Source organism: Erinaceus europaeus, chromosome 12, assembly GCF_950295315.1.
Source record: "Erinaceus europaeus chromosome 12, mEriEur2.1, whole genome shotgun sequence".
Taxonomy (NCBI): domain Eukaryota; kingdom Metazoa; phylum Chordata; class Mammalia; order Eulipotyphla; family Erinaceidae; genus Erinaceus; species Erinaceus europaeus.
In genome coordinates, this window is record NC_080173.1 from 48,104,372 (window position 1) to 48,119,616 (window position 15,245).

A 15,245-nucleotide genomic window follows, 5' to 3' on the forward strand; every position below is an offset into this window, starting at 1 on the left:
TCTCCCTGGTCATATGTCCAGTTCTTCTTGTTGGAGGTCTCTGAGGAGGTCCAGGGCCTGCATACTGATATTTCCTCGATTCTGGGTTCTTCCTGAATGGTCAGGATTTCTTTTCTAGGGTGTTTGGGGGTCAGGGGCAAACCTAAGCTGTCCTGGTGTCTTGCTCTTTTGGTTTATCCTTAGAGCAATGCTGGGGGCAGGATCTCCCCAGGGTAATTTGGAACACTGAGAGTGGGCCTTGCAGTGGGCTAGGGATTTTCTTTTTCTTTTTTAATTTCTTTATTGGGGGATTAATGGTTTACAGTCAACAGTAAAATACAATAGTTTGTACATGCATAACATTTCCATATAACAATATAACCCCCACTAGGTCCTCCTTCTGCCATCATGTTTCAGGACCTGAACCCCCCCTCCCCACCCCAGAGTCTTTTACTTTGGTGCAGTACACAAAGTCCAGTTCAAGTTCTGTTTAAAGTTTTCCCTTCTGATCTTGTTTTTCAACTTCTGCCTATGAATGAGATCATCCCACATTCATCCTTTTGTTTCTGACTTATCTCACTTAACATGATATCTTTGAGCTGCATTCAAGATGGGGTAAGGAAGGTGAATTCACTATGAATCTGAGTCTTTGGAGCCTCAGGGATAAGAGTTTCTTTGCATAACCATTATGCCATATAGCCCTGTTCACATTTCTCAGTTTTTAAAAAAAATTTTTAATTATTTTTATTGGATAGAAACAGCCAGAAATTGAGAGGGAAGGGGTGATAGAGAGGGAAAGAGACAGAGAGACACCTGCAGCTCTGCCTCACCACTCGTGAAGCTTTCCCCCTGCAGGTAGGGACCCGGGGCCCGAACCTGGGTCCTTATGCACTGTAATGTGCACTCAACCAGGTGCGCTACCACCTGGCCCTTTCAGTTTTTCACATAACAATTCAACCCCCTTCTAGGTCTTCCTCTGACATCATATTCCAGGACCTGAAAACCCCCACCCCACCCCAGAATCCTTTACTTTGGTGCAATACACCAGACCCATGGATGAAGTATTATCTGAAGGACTGAATGACTGGCTATAGGGCGTGCACTTGCTCACCATGTGCTAGGCACACCTACCCCATCTCCTTTCATACTCACAGAGGGGACAGGGGGTGCAGCTGACCAGGGTTCACTGTTCTGGCCTTAGATAGGAGGAAGGGAGATGAGCCATGGTGGCTGCAGGAGTGGCTAGTAACAGCAGGGACTAGACTCCACATCTGTCTGACTCCAAGCTCCGGTCTTGTTTTAAGACCTGAGACCTTGGCTCTTCACAGCTCATTGCCAGAGTACTCATTCCCCCCTCCCCCCCACTGCCGCTGCCCTGCCATCTTGCTTCAACCTTTACCACATATACCCCTCAAACCTCTCCTCCTTTCTAGCCAGGCAGGGAGGGAAGGATACTAGCTCTAGGAAGCCTTTCCTGATTTTCCCAAGCTTATGTCTGAGATATATCAACTGATGTTGTTCTCTTGGTTCAAATCCCAATGCTCAAACATCTCCAGTTCCTCTATCTTTGGGCTCATTTGTGGTGGAGCTCACAGACAACTGATTTATTACTTCTGGTTTGGGGCTGGTTTTTCTGGGCTTTTTAGCCATGAACAGAGGGCAGGGAATGAGGAACAGAATGACTCCGGGTGTTATGGTCACACTAGCTCAAGTGCAGGGGGTAGGGAATGGAGCTGAGGAGGGGAAGGAAAAACCTGTTTTCAAAATTTTAAATTATAGTTATTTATTGGATAAAAACAGGCTGAAATTGAGAGGGAAGGGGTGGTAGAGAGGGAGGGAGAGAGAAAAAGGAACACCTACAACACTGCTTTATCATTTGCAAAGCTTTGTCCATCGGTGGGGACTGGGGGTTCCAGCCTGGGTCTTTACGCATCGTAATATGTGCATTCAGCCAGATTGCACCAGCACCTGGCCCCCGAGAACCCATTCGGAAATCTTGCTGGGAAGAGCAGGTTGAGGCATTCCACTCTGGAGCAGCGGCAGATTATTTGAGGGAAGAACCAGCCCTTCCTCCCCCTGCCTTCTCTACTGCTGTGGGTCTCACTGGGTGAAACTCCTAGCCAGCAGGCTTGATCAGAGAGAGGGCAGCATCTGTTCTTTTTAAGTGGAGAGTTCATCTAGCATATGTCTTCTGAACATGTACTGAGGTTAGACTTTGCTGGAGCTAGAGGAAGGAAAGGTAACTTTATATAATGTGTTATATTAAGTTATATTAACATATATTTATATAGCTAACTATAGATATTTCTTTATTACCAATGCACTGATCAGTTATGGCTTATGGTGGTACTGGGATTGAGCCTATGGGCTTTGGTGTCTCAGGTATGAAAATGTGTTGTGTAAACCACTATGCTATTTACTCAGCAGGAATGGGCATTTATTAAGTGTGTATAGTACATCAGGCTCTGGGCAGGGTGTCTCATTTTCTCTCGCTGCAGCCTTCAGGGACAATGTTCAGTAGAGGAAACAGACTCAAGGAAGTTTACTAATTTGAATGAAAACACAAAATTGAGAACAGTGATACTGTGTCCGATTCCAAGCCCTTTTTTTTCCCTGATGTCATGAGAGTAATGGAAGCTGGGAGCACTTTTCTTAAGAGGTATGCTAATCTGAAACCCAGTTTTTTTTAAGAGTCAAAAAGTTAATTATTATCTATACATGCATATAGAAAGAGACAGAGAATGGGTTAGAGACCAGAATATTGCTCTGTCATTTGAAGTAGCCCTGGGGATCAAACCTGAGACCTCAGTCCTGCAAGGCATACCTCCTATAGCTTAGCTATCTTCCCAGCCTGAAACCTCATTTGAAAAAAAGATTTCCTTATTTATGTATTAAAGAGAGAGGGAGGGAGGGTGAGAGAGAGAGAGAGAGAGAGAGAGAGAGAGAGAGAGAGAGATAGATCTCTACTTTGGCATATATACAGCTGGGGCTTGAACAACAGACCTCACATTTGCAGGACCTGTGCTCTACTGCAGAACCAAATCCCCAACCACTAAAGCCCATTTATTCTGTAAATTACCACACAGCTGTTCCAGTTGGAACTGCAGCTTTGGTCTTATATGCTGTGATTTAAACTCACACTGAGCTGGAGAGATCGCATAGTAGTTTACCTTCGTGCCTGAGGCTCCAAAGTCTTAGGTTCAATCCTGGCACTACCATAAACCAGAGTTGACCAATGCTATAGTCAAAAGAGTAATAATAATAATAATAATAAATAATAATAAGTACATTTAAACGCATGCTGAAGTCAAAGCACCAGTTGCTATGTCCAGACACCCTGAGACTCTTGAGCCTGGGGGGATTGAACTTGTCCTGGTTCCTGTTCCTGCTGCACAGAACTCGGGTTTCTCTGCAGTCCTTCTAAGCATCCAGTAAAGATCTTCTTCTGCTTCTATCTTGCAAAGAAACCCACTGCTGGGAAGGAGCAGAGAGACAAGGCAAGCCTCAGCTCAGCCCCTGTAGCCAGAGCCTTGCTGGATAGAAGGGCTCCTTCTATCTCCCTGGAAGCCCTTTCCTGCTCATGGGGATTCTGGGAGAGACTGGCAGAGAGGGCCTCAGGATGTGCCATGTCCTGTCCCCAGATTGACCCTGGATGAGCAGAAGAGCTCATGCCTGGCTGAGCCCTTAAATAGTCTGCAGAGTAGGCACACCTTGTCTTCTGCCTGCCCCGGGCTGAGGTTGGGCTTGATTTCCAGCCAATCTGGGGAGCAGGCAGCAGGCCTCCTTTCTTTGCCAGGGAAGGGGCAGCTCTGGGATAGGAGATTAGGGCCCTGGGTGTGTTCTCTGCTAAGGCTGGGCTTCCCAGAGCAGGTGTGGGGCTTGCCTCCCATAACCTTCCCCCTGGGCTTTTGCTTGTCTTGTCCCTCCTGGGCCTCAGTTTCTGTACCTTCAAGTGGAGAAACCTGATTGGTCCAGATGAGCTTAGTGGTCTTCAACTTGATGTTAAACCTGGGCCCTTAGAGGGAATTCTAGCTGTGAGATCTCTGGCAGCAGGGGTTGCACCAGGATCCTCAGAATGGGTGCTAAACACTCAACAATAGAATGCATGAACTTGCTCCTCTTTGCTTGCTCCTGACTTAGACATGGCTCTGGAATGTACCAGTGTCTTGGGCAGGGGCCCATCTGGTACTCACCTATCTCTCTGGGGGCAGCTGGCAGTACAGGTGGAAAAAGGAACTGGTAACTTTTGCCACTTCATCTGCAGCTGAGTGACTTCACTGGATGTTTTTCTTTTATTTCCCTGCAACATAAAGCACGCTTGAAACAGCTTCTCAGGCACCACCAGAGAGTTCTCCCCCAGAGTTATGTTCAGAGGGGACAGAATACTAGTGAGGGGAGGAATGAGATAGAAATGGCACTGTCACTTGCTTGTGCTTTGTGGCCACTGACCTGGCTGCAGGAACTAGAGAGGGAGGTAAAGTAACGTGTTGGCACAGGATGGAGGCCCAGATGAATTCTTGGACAGGTCATCTAACAAGAATGAGCTTGAATTTCTCATTTGTAAGTGGAGGTAATAGCGGCCTTCCGCCTGCCAGGCGCTCTTGTGTGTCAAACACACACTCAACTAATGATTGTTTTCTAGCTGTGGTCATGGAGGTACTGAAAGGTTGGGTGACTTTCCTGAGGCCACAGTTAGTTGATGACAGGATGAGAGTCAATCCTTTGCTGACCTTTCTGGAAATCTGGGAAGATGGGTGGTATAAAAGGGATTTTAAAAAAGGCACTGTAGAAATGGAAGGGTTCAAAGCTCTGAGGCTCCACATTACTGGCCTGCCAAGGAGGTGTGTGTGTGTGTGTGTGTGTGTGTGTGTGTGTGTGTGTGTGTGTGTGTGGTGGGCAGGCATAGAGGTCCCAGGTTTGCTGTCTGGAGAGGTTTCTCCCCTGTGGAGGACCCCTGAGACAAGGTGAGCCAATCACCTCTGAGTCCTATGTGGGGCAGGGAGAAGGAGAGGAGGAAGAAGTAAGATCCCACTGAGGGCCTCTAGGTTGGAAATGGGGCCCAGTTGGGCCTGAGCCTCAGGGTCATTGTTCATGAGTAGTCCTGCAACTCTGGACGACACTCTGAGAAGCAGAGACCTTGAAAGGGCATTGTGGTAGTCAACAACTTGTTTGGCTCTATATGTCAACTCTCTTTTCAGCCACCAGGTTTCAGAAGCTACCATGATGCCAACCAGACTTCCCAACAGATGTGTCCTGGAGCTCTGATTCCCTAGAACCCTGTCCAGAACTAGGGAAAGAGAGAGGCAAGCTGGGAATATGGATTGACCTGTCAACACCCATGTTCAGTGGGGAAGCAGTTACAGTGGGGAAGCAGTTACAGAAGCCAGACCTTCCACCTTCTGCATCCCACAATGACCTTGGCTCCACACTCCCAGAGGGTTAAAGAATAGAAAATAGGAAATCTATCAAGGGAGAGGATGGGATACAGAGTTCTGATGGTGGGAATTGCGTGGAGTTGTACCCCTCTTATCCTATGGTTTTGTCAGTGTTTCCTTTATATAAATAAATAAATAAAATAAAATAAAAAAGAAAGGGCATTGTGGGAGGAAACAGACATCATTTCATTAGAGTGCTCTCTGGGCATCAAAAGTAATGACAAGGATGACTGAATACATACAGTTCTCAAGAGTGAATTTTTATACTGTTATTTTCTACTTAAAAAATGATCCTAACACCAGCAAGACAGCTCATCTGGAAAGGTGCCTGGTTTTCCATGCATGTGACCTAGGTTCAAGCTGGGACCCTACTACACTTTGTGATATCTTTCTCCTACTGCCTTCTCCATATCTCTTTCTTTTATAATTTTTATTTATTTATTTGTGTTAAATAGTAGCTTACAAGATTGTAAGGTTATAGGGTATACCAACCATTAAAGTTTTGTGCCCCCAATCTCCCTATGATAACTACCACAGTTCTTACAAAATCTTAGTCTACCTCTCTCTCTTTTTATCTGAAAAGGTTGACCTGGAGTGGTGAAGGGCTTGTGATGGTAAAAACATCAATCAAACAAAACAAAGCAAAACAAAAACAAAGAACAAACACACAAACAAAAAGCTGTGATTGAGATACAAAACTGTACACCTGTGACAACAGTCTTATAAATCAACATTTTCCCCAACAAAACGATCTAATAAAAAAGAGAAATAATTTCAGTAGGAGCCCTACAATTAGTTGGTTGATGGAGTTAGAGATCCATGCATTTTTTCTTGCCTGGGCCTATGGGTCCTTAGTTTCACCACATGGTAACTGAAGGTTGTTGATGGAAAAGTTGCTATTGCAATTCTGACTCTGTCATTCTGCCTTGACTGATACCCAAGATACCCCCCCATGCCCATGTTGGCAGACAGGTTAGCTTACCAGATTGATTGCACTGTGGAAAGCAGGGCCACCCAACAGCCAGGACAGTGTGATGGCAGGCCCAAGAATAGAGAGGATAACAAAGGAGGTTCTAGCTTGGATGGAATGGAGCTAACATTGGCCTGAAAGGGATTTTCTAGGCAGTGGCTCAGGTGTGTAGACCTTCAAGTCAGAGGTTTGAATCTTAACTGGGAAAGAATTGAATTTGGGCAAGTTGCTCCACCTTTCTGTGTCTGGAATAAAAAGGTATAATGAAACAACAGCTAATGCATTATGGCATAGAGAATGTTCCAGAAAAACATGACTGGCCTGATTTTCATGATCCTTTAACACAGAATGCTGGGGCATCACACACTGATGCTCATGGTGAGGCTGAGCAGACAGCATCAAGTTCACTATAGAGGGCCAGAGGTCAGGTTTAAATCTTAGCTTCCTGGTAACCTTGGGCATGTGACTTGACTTCAGCTGCTTCATCTATGATTTGGGCCTAGTAAAAAGCCTCTCCTGAACAAATACTGGATGATCTCACTCATAGGTGGGCACTAGGAAACAAAGCTTGGAAATATATAGGGTGAAACTTCAGTGGACTGTGGTCTATTGCAGCAGATCTAGGACTCAGAGAGAGGGAGACTGGAGACTGGGAAAACTGAGAGGTTTGGGGACCCAGTGTCCTGTGGTGGGGAGGATTATGGTTTGGTGGAGGTGAGGTGTGCTGACACCTATCTTGGGGAGATGTGGAACTGTATCCCCGTGATGACAATCCTCTAGACTGACATTTCCTCAGTAAAATGACCTTAAAAACATAAAATCCCCTCTTCCATTGCCATGCAAGCTCAGTGACAATATGTTGAGCACAGTCCTTTCTGTAGGGGTGTTCAGCATTCCCTCTTACTTTGCTGGAAATGTTAGTGGGGAGAAATGGAATATGGCATGACTTTGCCTGCAAGCAAAGGAGGTAGTCAAGATACGTGAGCAGTGACCCCAGCCCCACACCCTGCACTTTTCACTAGGATGGGTTGGAGGGGGACATGGTATCTATGATGGCCCTCTGTCCATAGCCCTCTAAGAGGGTTCAGTGTATGTCCCCATCCCCTGGTGTTCAGAATGCATCAGGGGGGGCATTCCAGTGTGAAGAATCCTCTCCCCACTCAGGAGAGGGCCTGGGAGGGATGGGGCTCTTTGAGGGGAGGCACATCACAGCCACCCCATATTTGTGCTCCCAGGGTTTTGGAGGATCTACAGTATTGTTCTTCTCCGAGGCGTTGGCTGAACCTGCTCTTCAGCCCTGGGAGGATCGTCATTCAGGGCCTGGCAGGTTCCATTAATCACCTTCTTGTCAGTTTTGATCCTATACTGAGAGAGAGCTCCTGCTTTGGGCTGAATCACACATTTTCAGCATGAGAGAGCTGAGCCATCAGTTTAGGGCAGGTGGGTGTTCAGGGCCAGAGGTCAGCTTAAAGCCCTGGCTTCACTGTGGTTTCTGAGTGGTCAGCAGTATAGCCCGACTCTCTCTGGGAAGACACAGGCCTGCTCCCCTCCATTCTCCATTGAGGACAAGAAAGTTCAGACTCAGAGCTGTGTTTGCTGAATTCTGGCCATGTTTGCTGAATCAGCAAAGGGGTTTCCAGGATAATCTTAGCCTGTGCCACACTGTGTTGGTCTCTGGCCTGGTCTCATCTAGACCTTTATGGCCACTGTGGGACAGAGGCTGTTTCTTGGGTTTCACAGCAATCCTGGTCCCAGGGGCTGGGAGCCTGTGCTCAGGATCCTACATTGTCAGGCCTGAAAGTTCCCTTCTGTCCTAGGCTTTGAAGGGACAGATACCCATGGCCTTTCCCATGATGAGTGAGGGATTTTCTGGTAGGGTCACCACACAGACCCTGAGTGTCAGCTATGTCTCTTCAGCACAGACCCTGATTCCTATATGGCATTGGTCAAACACATGGGCCTCTGAACTTAACTGTGAATGAGTTCCCCTTATTCACCTTGACTGATTTATTCCCTCCCCAATAAACGTGAACCAGGCTGAATTGGGTTTCTTCACTTCAATTCTATCAACATTTGGGGTGGTGTTATTCTTTGCTGTGGATTCTGTTCTGTGTATAATATGATGCTTGTCCCTGGTCTCTGGCCACTAGGTAACCAGTAGCAGCCCTCCTGTTGGGACACCCCACATATTTCCAGACATTATCAAATGTCTTCCAGGGAACAGAATAGCCCCAGGCTTAGAACCCCTGAAGTGATCTGTGGTGACAGGCATTGGAATGATGGTTATGCTAAGAGTATGGGTAATTGACTGGGTGGGAAAAGGATTGAGGAGCTCCTTTGAGTACTTTTCAAGTCTTCTGAGTGGCAGCCCTACAAGCAAAAACATGCTCAGAACTTCACATATTGTTAGAAAATGCATTAAGCTGGTCACTTATTGTTTTCTAAGCTTCAAAATTTATTTCTGTATATTCTCACATTGGGTTTACTATGGAGATACCAAAAGTATAAATATTTACTTTGGACTTGGTAGCATTTGAGTGTATCCCAGACCTTTTCAGAGCTTTTGCAATCATGAAGATCCATCTGAGTCAATTTGGAATATTTAAAAAATTCCAAACATGTTTCTATTCAGAGATCACATAATGCTTTCTAGGAGATCTACATTATTCAACTTAGATTTTTTAAAATTATTATTATCAGAGCACTGCTCAGTTATGGCTTGTAGTGGCACTGGGGATCAAACTTGGGATCTTAAATCCTCATGCACAAGAGTTGTTTGTATAACCATGAAGCTATCTCCCAGGTCTTCAACTTAAAATATAAAAAAAAATTCCAAACAAGATTATATTCATAGATTATATACTGTGTTCAAGACCTCTCTTTGGAACCAACCGATCAAATAAACAGATAAACAAAATAAAACAAAACCCTGGAAACCAACAAGGGAATCAAATTTTTTTCTTTATTGGGGGACTAATAGTTTATAGTCAACAGTAAAATACAGTAGTTTGTGCGTGTGTAACATTTTCCAGATTTCCACATAACAATTTAAACCCCTGACCCCCCTCTAGGTCCTCTGTCATCATATTCCAGGACCTGAACCCTTCCCCTCACCCCAGAGTCTTTTACTTTGGTGTAATACACCAACAGGGGCATTAATTTTATTAGTACCTCTACTCGACAAATAAAAATGTCATTAGTGTGACACGTATGATATGCACATTTTACTATATGAAAAATACTTCGAGAAGTGAACCCTAATGTCATTGAGAGGCATGCTTGGACTTCAGTACTGACTCTGTGCTTAAGGCCCAGACTTTTTGTGTTCACAGGGGGTTGGCCATGGGACCACCTCATTGCCTGAGGTAAAGACCTGAGACAGTGAGGGTGTGGTGGTGGGGGTAGTGGTTGAGAGTGTGAACTGTTACAATATGGAGGGTCACTTCCCTTTTCTGTGCTGAAGTTTCCCCAGCTGTTTTATATGTCTCTTGAGGCCACTATCATTGTGACTTTATCTGTTGGTCTCTGAGCTTCCCCATCCCTGGTCCCCAGCCTCAATACTTTCAAGGTAGTCTGTCCTCTAAGACCACTGGAGTAGAGAAATGATGAGAAAGAGGCAGGCCCTTCCAGTAAGCATTTTAGAAATGGAAAGAAGGGAGACTGAGGGCTGTGGTGACCCTGCAAAGCACTGGGACACTTTGCAGCCACCCCTCCCTTAATAGAGGCTCAGTGTTCTAATATCGGGTGGGGCTCAGAACCTGGGGAGTGAGTTCCCTATGTGGAGAGGCGAGATAGAATCCAGGTGTCAAAAGGGTAGTCCTAAGAAGAATACAGATCCTCTGATTCATCCCCGTTTGTTTGGATTAAGAGAAAAAGCCACCACCCCCCCAAGGCACAACCCACCCCATACATAGTAGTAGCTGGGCTGGTGGGAAACAGAAAGACAATTGGCAGCAGTCAGAGGGTGGGGAAGGGAGGAGGGAAGATGGGGCTATTGTCCAACCCCTCTGGAGGTGTATAAAAGGCCTCTGATCTAGGGAAGAGCCACCATCCTCAGCCCAGGCCAAGCCAATCTCCTGTCCTCACCTGTTTGCTCTCCATTTGCTCACTGTCACCATGAGCTGCCGCATGCAGAGCTCCTCTGCCAGCTATGGAGGTGGTTTTGGGGGTGGCTCTTGCCAGCTGGGAGGAGGCCGAGGTGTCTCTACCTGCTCAACCCGGTTTGTCTCTGGAGGATCATCTGGGGGCTACGGGGGAGGCATGAGCTGTGGCTTTGGTGGTGGTGCTGGTAGTGCTTTTGGGGGTGGCTGTGGAAGTGGCTTTGGAGGTGGTTTCGGAGGTGGCTTCGGAGGCAGCTTTGGTGGGGGCTTTGGCAGTGGCTTTGGTGACTTTGGTGGTGGCGATGGTGGCCTCCTCTCTGGCAATGAGAAGATCACCATGCAGAACCTCAACGACCGCCTGGCCTCCTACCTGGACAAGGTGCGTGCCCTGGAGGAGGCCAACGCCGACCTGGAGGTGAAGATCCGTGACTGGCACCTGAAGCAGAGCCCCTCCAGTCCTGAGCGTGACTACAGCCACTACTACAAGACCATTGAAGAGTTGAGGGACAAGGTGAGACCTTGGGTGTCAAAGAGGTTCCTCCTTGCTTGGCAGAGACTTGAAGACCAGGAAGTCCAGTGTCCTAGCAGCTCAGGAGATGCAGTTTGGAGGCAATGCTCACTGCAGGGGGAATGTACTATCCTGACCATCACCAAACATCTCTACTCTTGATGGGCTTTCTCACACCTGGATCCTTATATGTTTTATCCTTGTTGTCACACATGTCAACACTTTTATAGTCACTGCCTTCCAAATAGTTCTGTTATTTGTGACTTGATCTCTGTAATCCTAACCTGTTGGGTTATTTGGAAACCATGACAGTTTTTAAAAGTCACTGGGAATGACTAAAATCAACAGAACATGGAGCTTACAGGTTTATTTAGTGACCTGAGACAATTTATTTTGCGGGGAGCCTGTTTCAATTTCTGTTCTCATTAGCTACAACCAGGTATGTGTGTGGTGGCGGTGGGGGCGGCAGAGGCTTAGGCAGTGCTAAACCACAATTCCCTCCATCAGGCTCCAACCATCATGGTGTCACACCAGCTTGTTGAAGCAGAAATGTGCCTGCCTGGGCTTATCCTCAACTACGTGGGGTAGATTTTAGGTGCTTTGAAATATAAAAGTTTAGATAGAAGAATTCAAGTGGATGGAATATTTGTTGGCTTTTCCCACTGCTTAGCTGGGAGAACGGCTCCAGTGAAGTTCTGAACTATGCGGAGTCAGCTAGATCCCTCAGATGTTAAGGAGAAGCCCCTTATGACAGTGGCCTGGACTGCTTGTTAGGCTGAGGCTGTCAGATGTGTTTAACCAAAGATGTTCCTAGTCAGGCTATTGCTCTGAAAAGTGTTCCTTGCGAGATCATTCCTGCAAATGTATAGCCTGATTGCCCTCATCATGATCAGTGATCAAAGTCTAGAGTAATAGGACAAACTGAAGGGATTTGTCTCATCCCTTCCTTTACAGAAGAGGAACTGAGATCCAGAAGACAAGTGACTTATCCCAGCACACTAGGACAGCAAAGAGATAGTCTCTTGTCTGGATCTTCTCAGTTCTCCCTAGGAACTTGGAATACTGAGATATTGGTTACCATTTGTTTTTTGCAGATCCTGGCGGCCACCATTGATAACAACCGGGTCATCCTGGAGATTGACAATGCCAGACTGGCTGCAGATGACTTCAGGCTCAAGTGAGATTATTTCCCTCCTTTCTTTTTCTGTGCAATCTCTTACAGACAAATACTCATTTGAATGGTGCAACTGGAATATCTCAGAATGAAGGTTTAGGGGACGGGAAGTGTCTAATATCATGCTTGTGTTGCATTCCCAATTAAAAATATACCTTGTAGGTATGAGAATGAACTGACCCTGCGCCAGAGTGTGGAGGCCGACATCAACGGCCTGCGTAGGGTGCTGGATGAGCTGACTCTGTCCAAAACAGACCTGGAGATGCAGATTGAGAGCTTGAACGAGGAGCTGGCCTACATGAAGAAGAACCATGAGGAGGTGAGATGGGGGCACAGGCCTGCCATGCCTGAATCACCTCCAGGGAGAAAGAGGAGATTTGTACTGTGGAATCTGGAAGTGTTTTCCAGAACTTTCTGGCAGCATGCAGAGCCAAAGAAGGATGAGCAGCTGCTAGACAATATTCTTTTCTGTCCCCACAGGAGATGAAGGAGTTCAGCAACCAGGTGGTAGGCCAGGTCAACGTGGAGATGGACGCTACCCCAGGCATCGACCTGACCCGTGTGCTGGCTGAGATGAGGGAGCAGTATGAGGCTATGGCAGAGAAGAACCGGCGCGATGCTGAGGAATGGTTCAACCAGAGGGTACCTGATCTCTTACTCCACATAGCCAGGGGCTGCCTGGGCCTGCTAGCTGGTCTCCTCCATCACCTTCTCCCCACTTGAATTGCAGAGCGCAGAACTGAACAAGGAGGTGACTTCCAGCACTGAAATGATCCAGACTAGCAAGACAGAGATCACAGAGCTCAGACGCACGCTGCAGGGCCTGGAGATCGAGCTGCAGTCCCAGCTCAGCATGGTATACCTGGGACACCCTGCCTGGCAGCAGCTGCCTGAAAGCCTCGCCCTGCTCTGGCTTCTCCCTGACTTCTCTGTCACCTCCCCAACAGAAAGCTGGCCTGGAGGGCACAGTGGCGGAGACGGAGTGCCGCTACGCCATGCAGCTGCAGCAGATCCAGGGGCTCATCAGCAGCATCGAGGCCCAGCTAAGCGAGCTCCGCAGTGAGATGGAGTGCCAGAACCAGGAGTACAAGATGCTGCTGGACATCAAGACGCGGCTGGAGCAGGAGATCGCCACCTATCGCAGCCTGCTGGAGGGCCAGGACGCCAAGTAGGTCCTCCCTGAGTGATGATGGAACCAGAGCAGGAAGAACCTTTGAGATCAAGCTCCCTGGAATCAGGACAAGAGGGAGCTTGCTTAAGCTTAAACATCCTGGAAGAAGACCCAGGCTCTGAACCGCTTCTGTTCTCTTGAATCTGATCCTGGGGCCACTTCCTAGGCAGACTACTGAGATGACCTTTAAGTGTTCTCATTCAGTCTCTGGCTTAGACCTGCAGGGACAGGGTCTATGCAGAGGGTGTCTCAGAATGGAAATGTTAGCCTGGATTCAGGTTTGCTAAGTTAAGCTATGAAAATGGTGACTGAGTTGCACCTTAGAGACTTGCAGAGGGTAGGCCATCCCTGTGGGCTCAGGGGAGGGGCGGAGAGGGGGTGAGCCAGAGGGAGGAGGACAAAGCTTCTGGCAAAAGTTCTGAATCTTGGACTGCCTGACATTTCTTCCAGAGGCCTCACAGATAAAAGAGGCAGGTAGACAGACAAACCTGGCAGACTCCTGATGAGGGAGCAGTATGAGCCCTTGGATCTGGGGAGGGAGGGTACATTTAAGTAAAATAAACCCCACTCTGGAACCCAAATGAAGATCTGAGTCACTCTGTGTAAGCACAGGTGAGCACTTGCCCCTGGCTACTTTTCACTCATGGCTGCTTCTCTCCTCTCCCCAGGATGACTGGTTTCACCTCTGCAACCACTGGAGGTATCTCAGCAGGTGAGAATGGGGTGGGGTGTGGCAGGTGGAGGTGGGGTTTGGAGGGGGCTAGGCTGGTTGTGCAGACTCAGAGTCAGGAGGGAAGGGGCTGGGTTGTAAGCTATCATTGGCTCCTTTGCTTTCTTTTCAAAATAGGTGGCTCTGCCCCTAGAAAGCCATGGGGCTGTCCTGGTGAGAATCCAATAACATAGGGTCACCATTAACTAAGGGAACCACTTAGGGTGGTTGGGTCCTTCCAAGGAGGCGCCTCTCTGGTATGAACATCTCTTGCCTCTTTCATTTCCTAGGGAGCTCCAGCAGCACCGTTAATGCCTCCACCACTCGCCGTCCTTCTGAAACCAACCGCAGGAATTAAACCTGCCCCTCGCCCCTTCCTCTGACTTCAGCACCTAGAAGAAATAGAGACGGGGGCTCAGTCACTCTGACCCCAGGACCCTCGCCTACTCTCTGAACCTTGGGTGCTCAGAGCTCTCTGCAAGGCTCTCCCTCTTACCCACTTTCTCAGATTTCTTTGCTTCTCTCCTAAAACAAACAAACAAAAAAGGATGAATCAATAAAGTTTCCAGCCTATTTGCAAATGTATTTTTGATTCTGGCTTGATTTTTGTGGGCAGTGCCTGCCAAGGCCCTGGTACATGAGTGTGTGTGTGTGTGGTGATACTGTGAGTTGAATGTTGTAGTGAGGTACTAAGTGTCTTATTATCCTCACCCCAACTTCAGCCCCAGAAGCTCCCTGTTGGGAAGAATGTAAGGCTCATACAATAAGGCACAGGTGGACTAATGGCCAAGTGGGATGTAGGCGGCTCACTGATGATGGTAGCCAGCAAATGGGCACATGGCTACACATGAACTAGGCTACCAGCTCATAGAAGCCCCAATAACAACTTGGCAGTGGAGTGTTAACAGTCAAGTGATGAGAAAATTTGGGGAAAATGGAAGGGGCAGAGGTAATTTTGGGAGAATAAGGCCCAAGGTAATCAATCATCCCTCTGGCTCCTGTTTGCCACAGAGAGGACTGGCTTTCTAGAGGTTGGGGATCCAGACCCACAGTTCCCACCGCTCACCCCAAAGTCCTACATCTCAAACTACTCAGAAAATCCATGTGTCCTCCCATTCTCTCTTTGCTCCATTGTCTACACCCCTCCTCTGGGTCCTGCACCCCACCTCTTAGGGCAACCCACTCAGAGCTGCAGCCTC

At 47.6% G+C, this 15,245-nt stretch overlaps 1 protein-coding gene across 1 annotated transcript; it reads left to right on the plus strand.

Annotated features, from left to right (window-relative positions):
- The first annotated feature begins 9,439 nt into the window (after positions 1 to 9,439).
- On the plus strand, positions 9,440 to 14,646 carry LOC132541925 (keratin, type I cytoskeletal 13). Its single transcript, XM_060203515.1, has 8 exons — positions 9,440 to 10,995; positions 12,087 to 12,169; positions 12,329 to 12,485; positions 12,647 to 12,808; positions 12,897 to 13,022; positions 13,114 to 13,334; positions 14,006 to 14,049; positions 14,337 to 14,646. Exons 1-8 carry the CDS (start codon positions 10,501 to 10,503, stop codon positions 14,402 to 14,404), a joined length of 1,356 nt encoding a protein of 451 aa, XP_060059498.1. The 5' UTR covers positions 9,440 to 10,500; the 3' UTR covers positions 14,405 to 14,646.
- The last annotated feature ends 599 nt before the right edge of the window (positions 14,647 to 15,245 follow it).

Coding starts and splice junctions, on each gene's coding strand:
- LOC132541925 (XM_060203515.1), top strand. CDS start 10,501: ATGAGCTGCCGCATGCAGAGCTCCTCTGCCAGCTATGGAGGTGGTTTT. Junction 12,170..12,328: donor GCAGATGACTTCAGGCTCAA/GTGAGATTATTT, acceptor TATACCTTGTAG/GTATGAGAATGAACTGACCC. Junction 12,486..12,646: donor TGAAGAAGAACCATGAGGAG/GTGAGATGGGGG, acceptor CTGTCCCCACAG/GAGATGAAGGAGTTCAGCAA.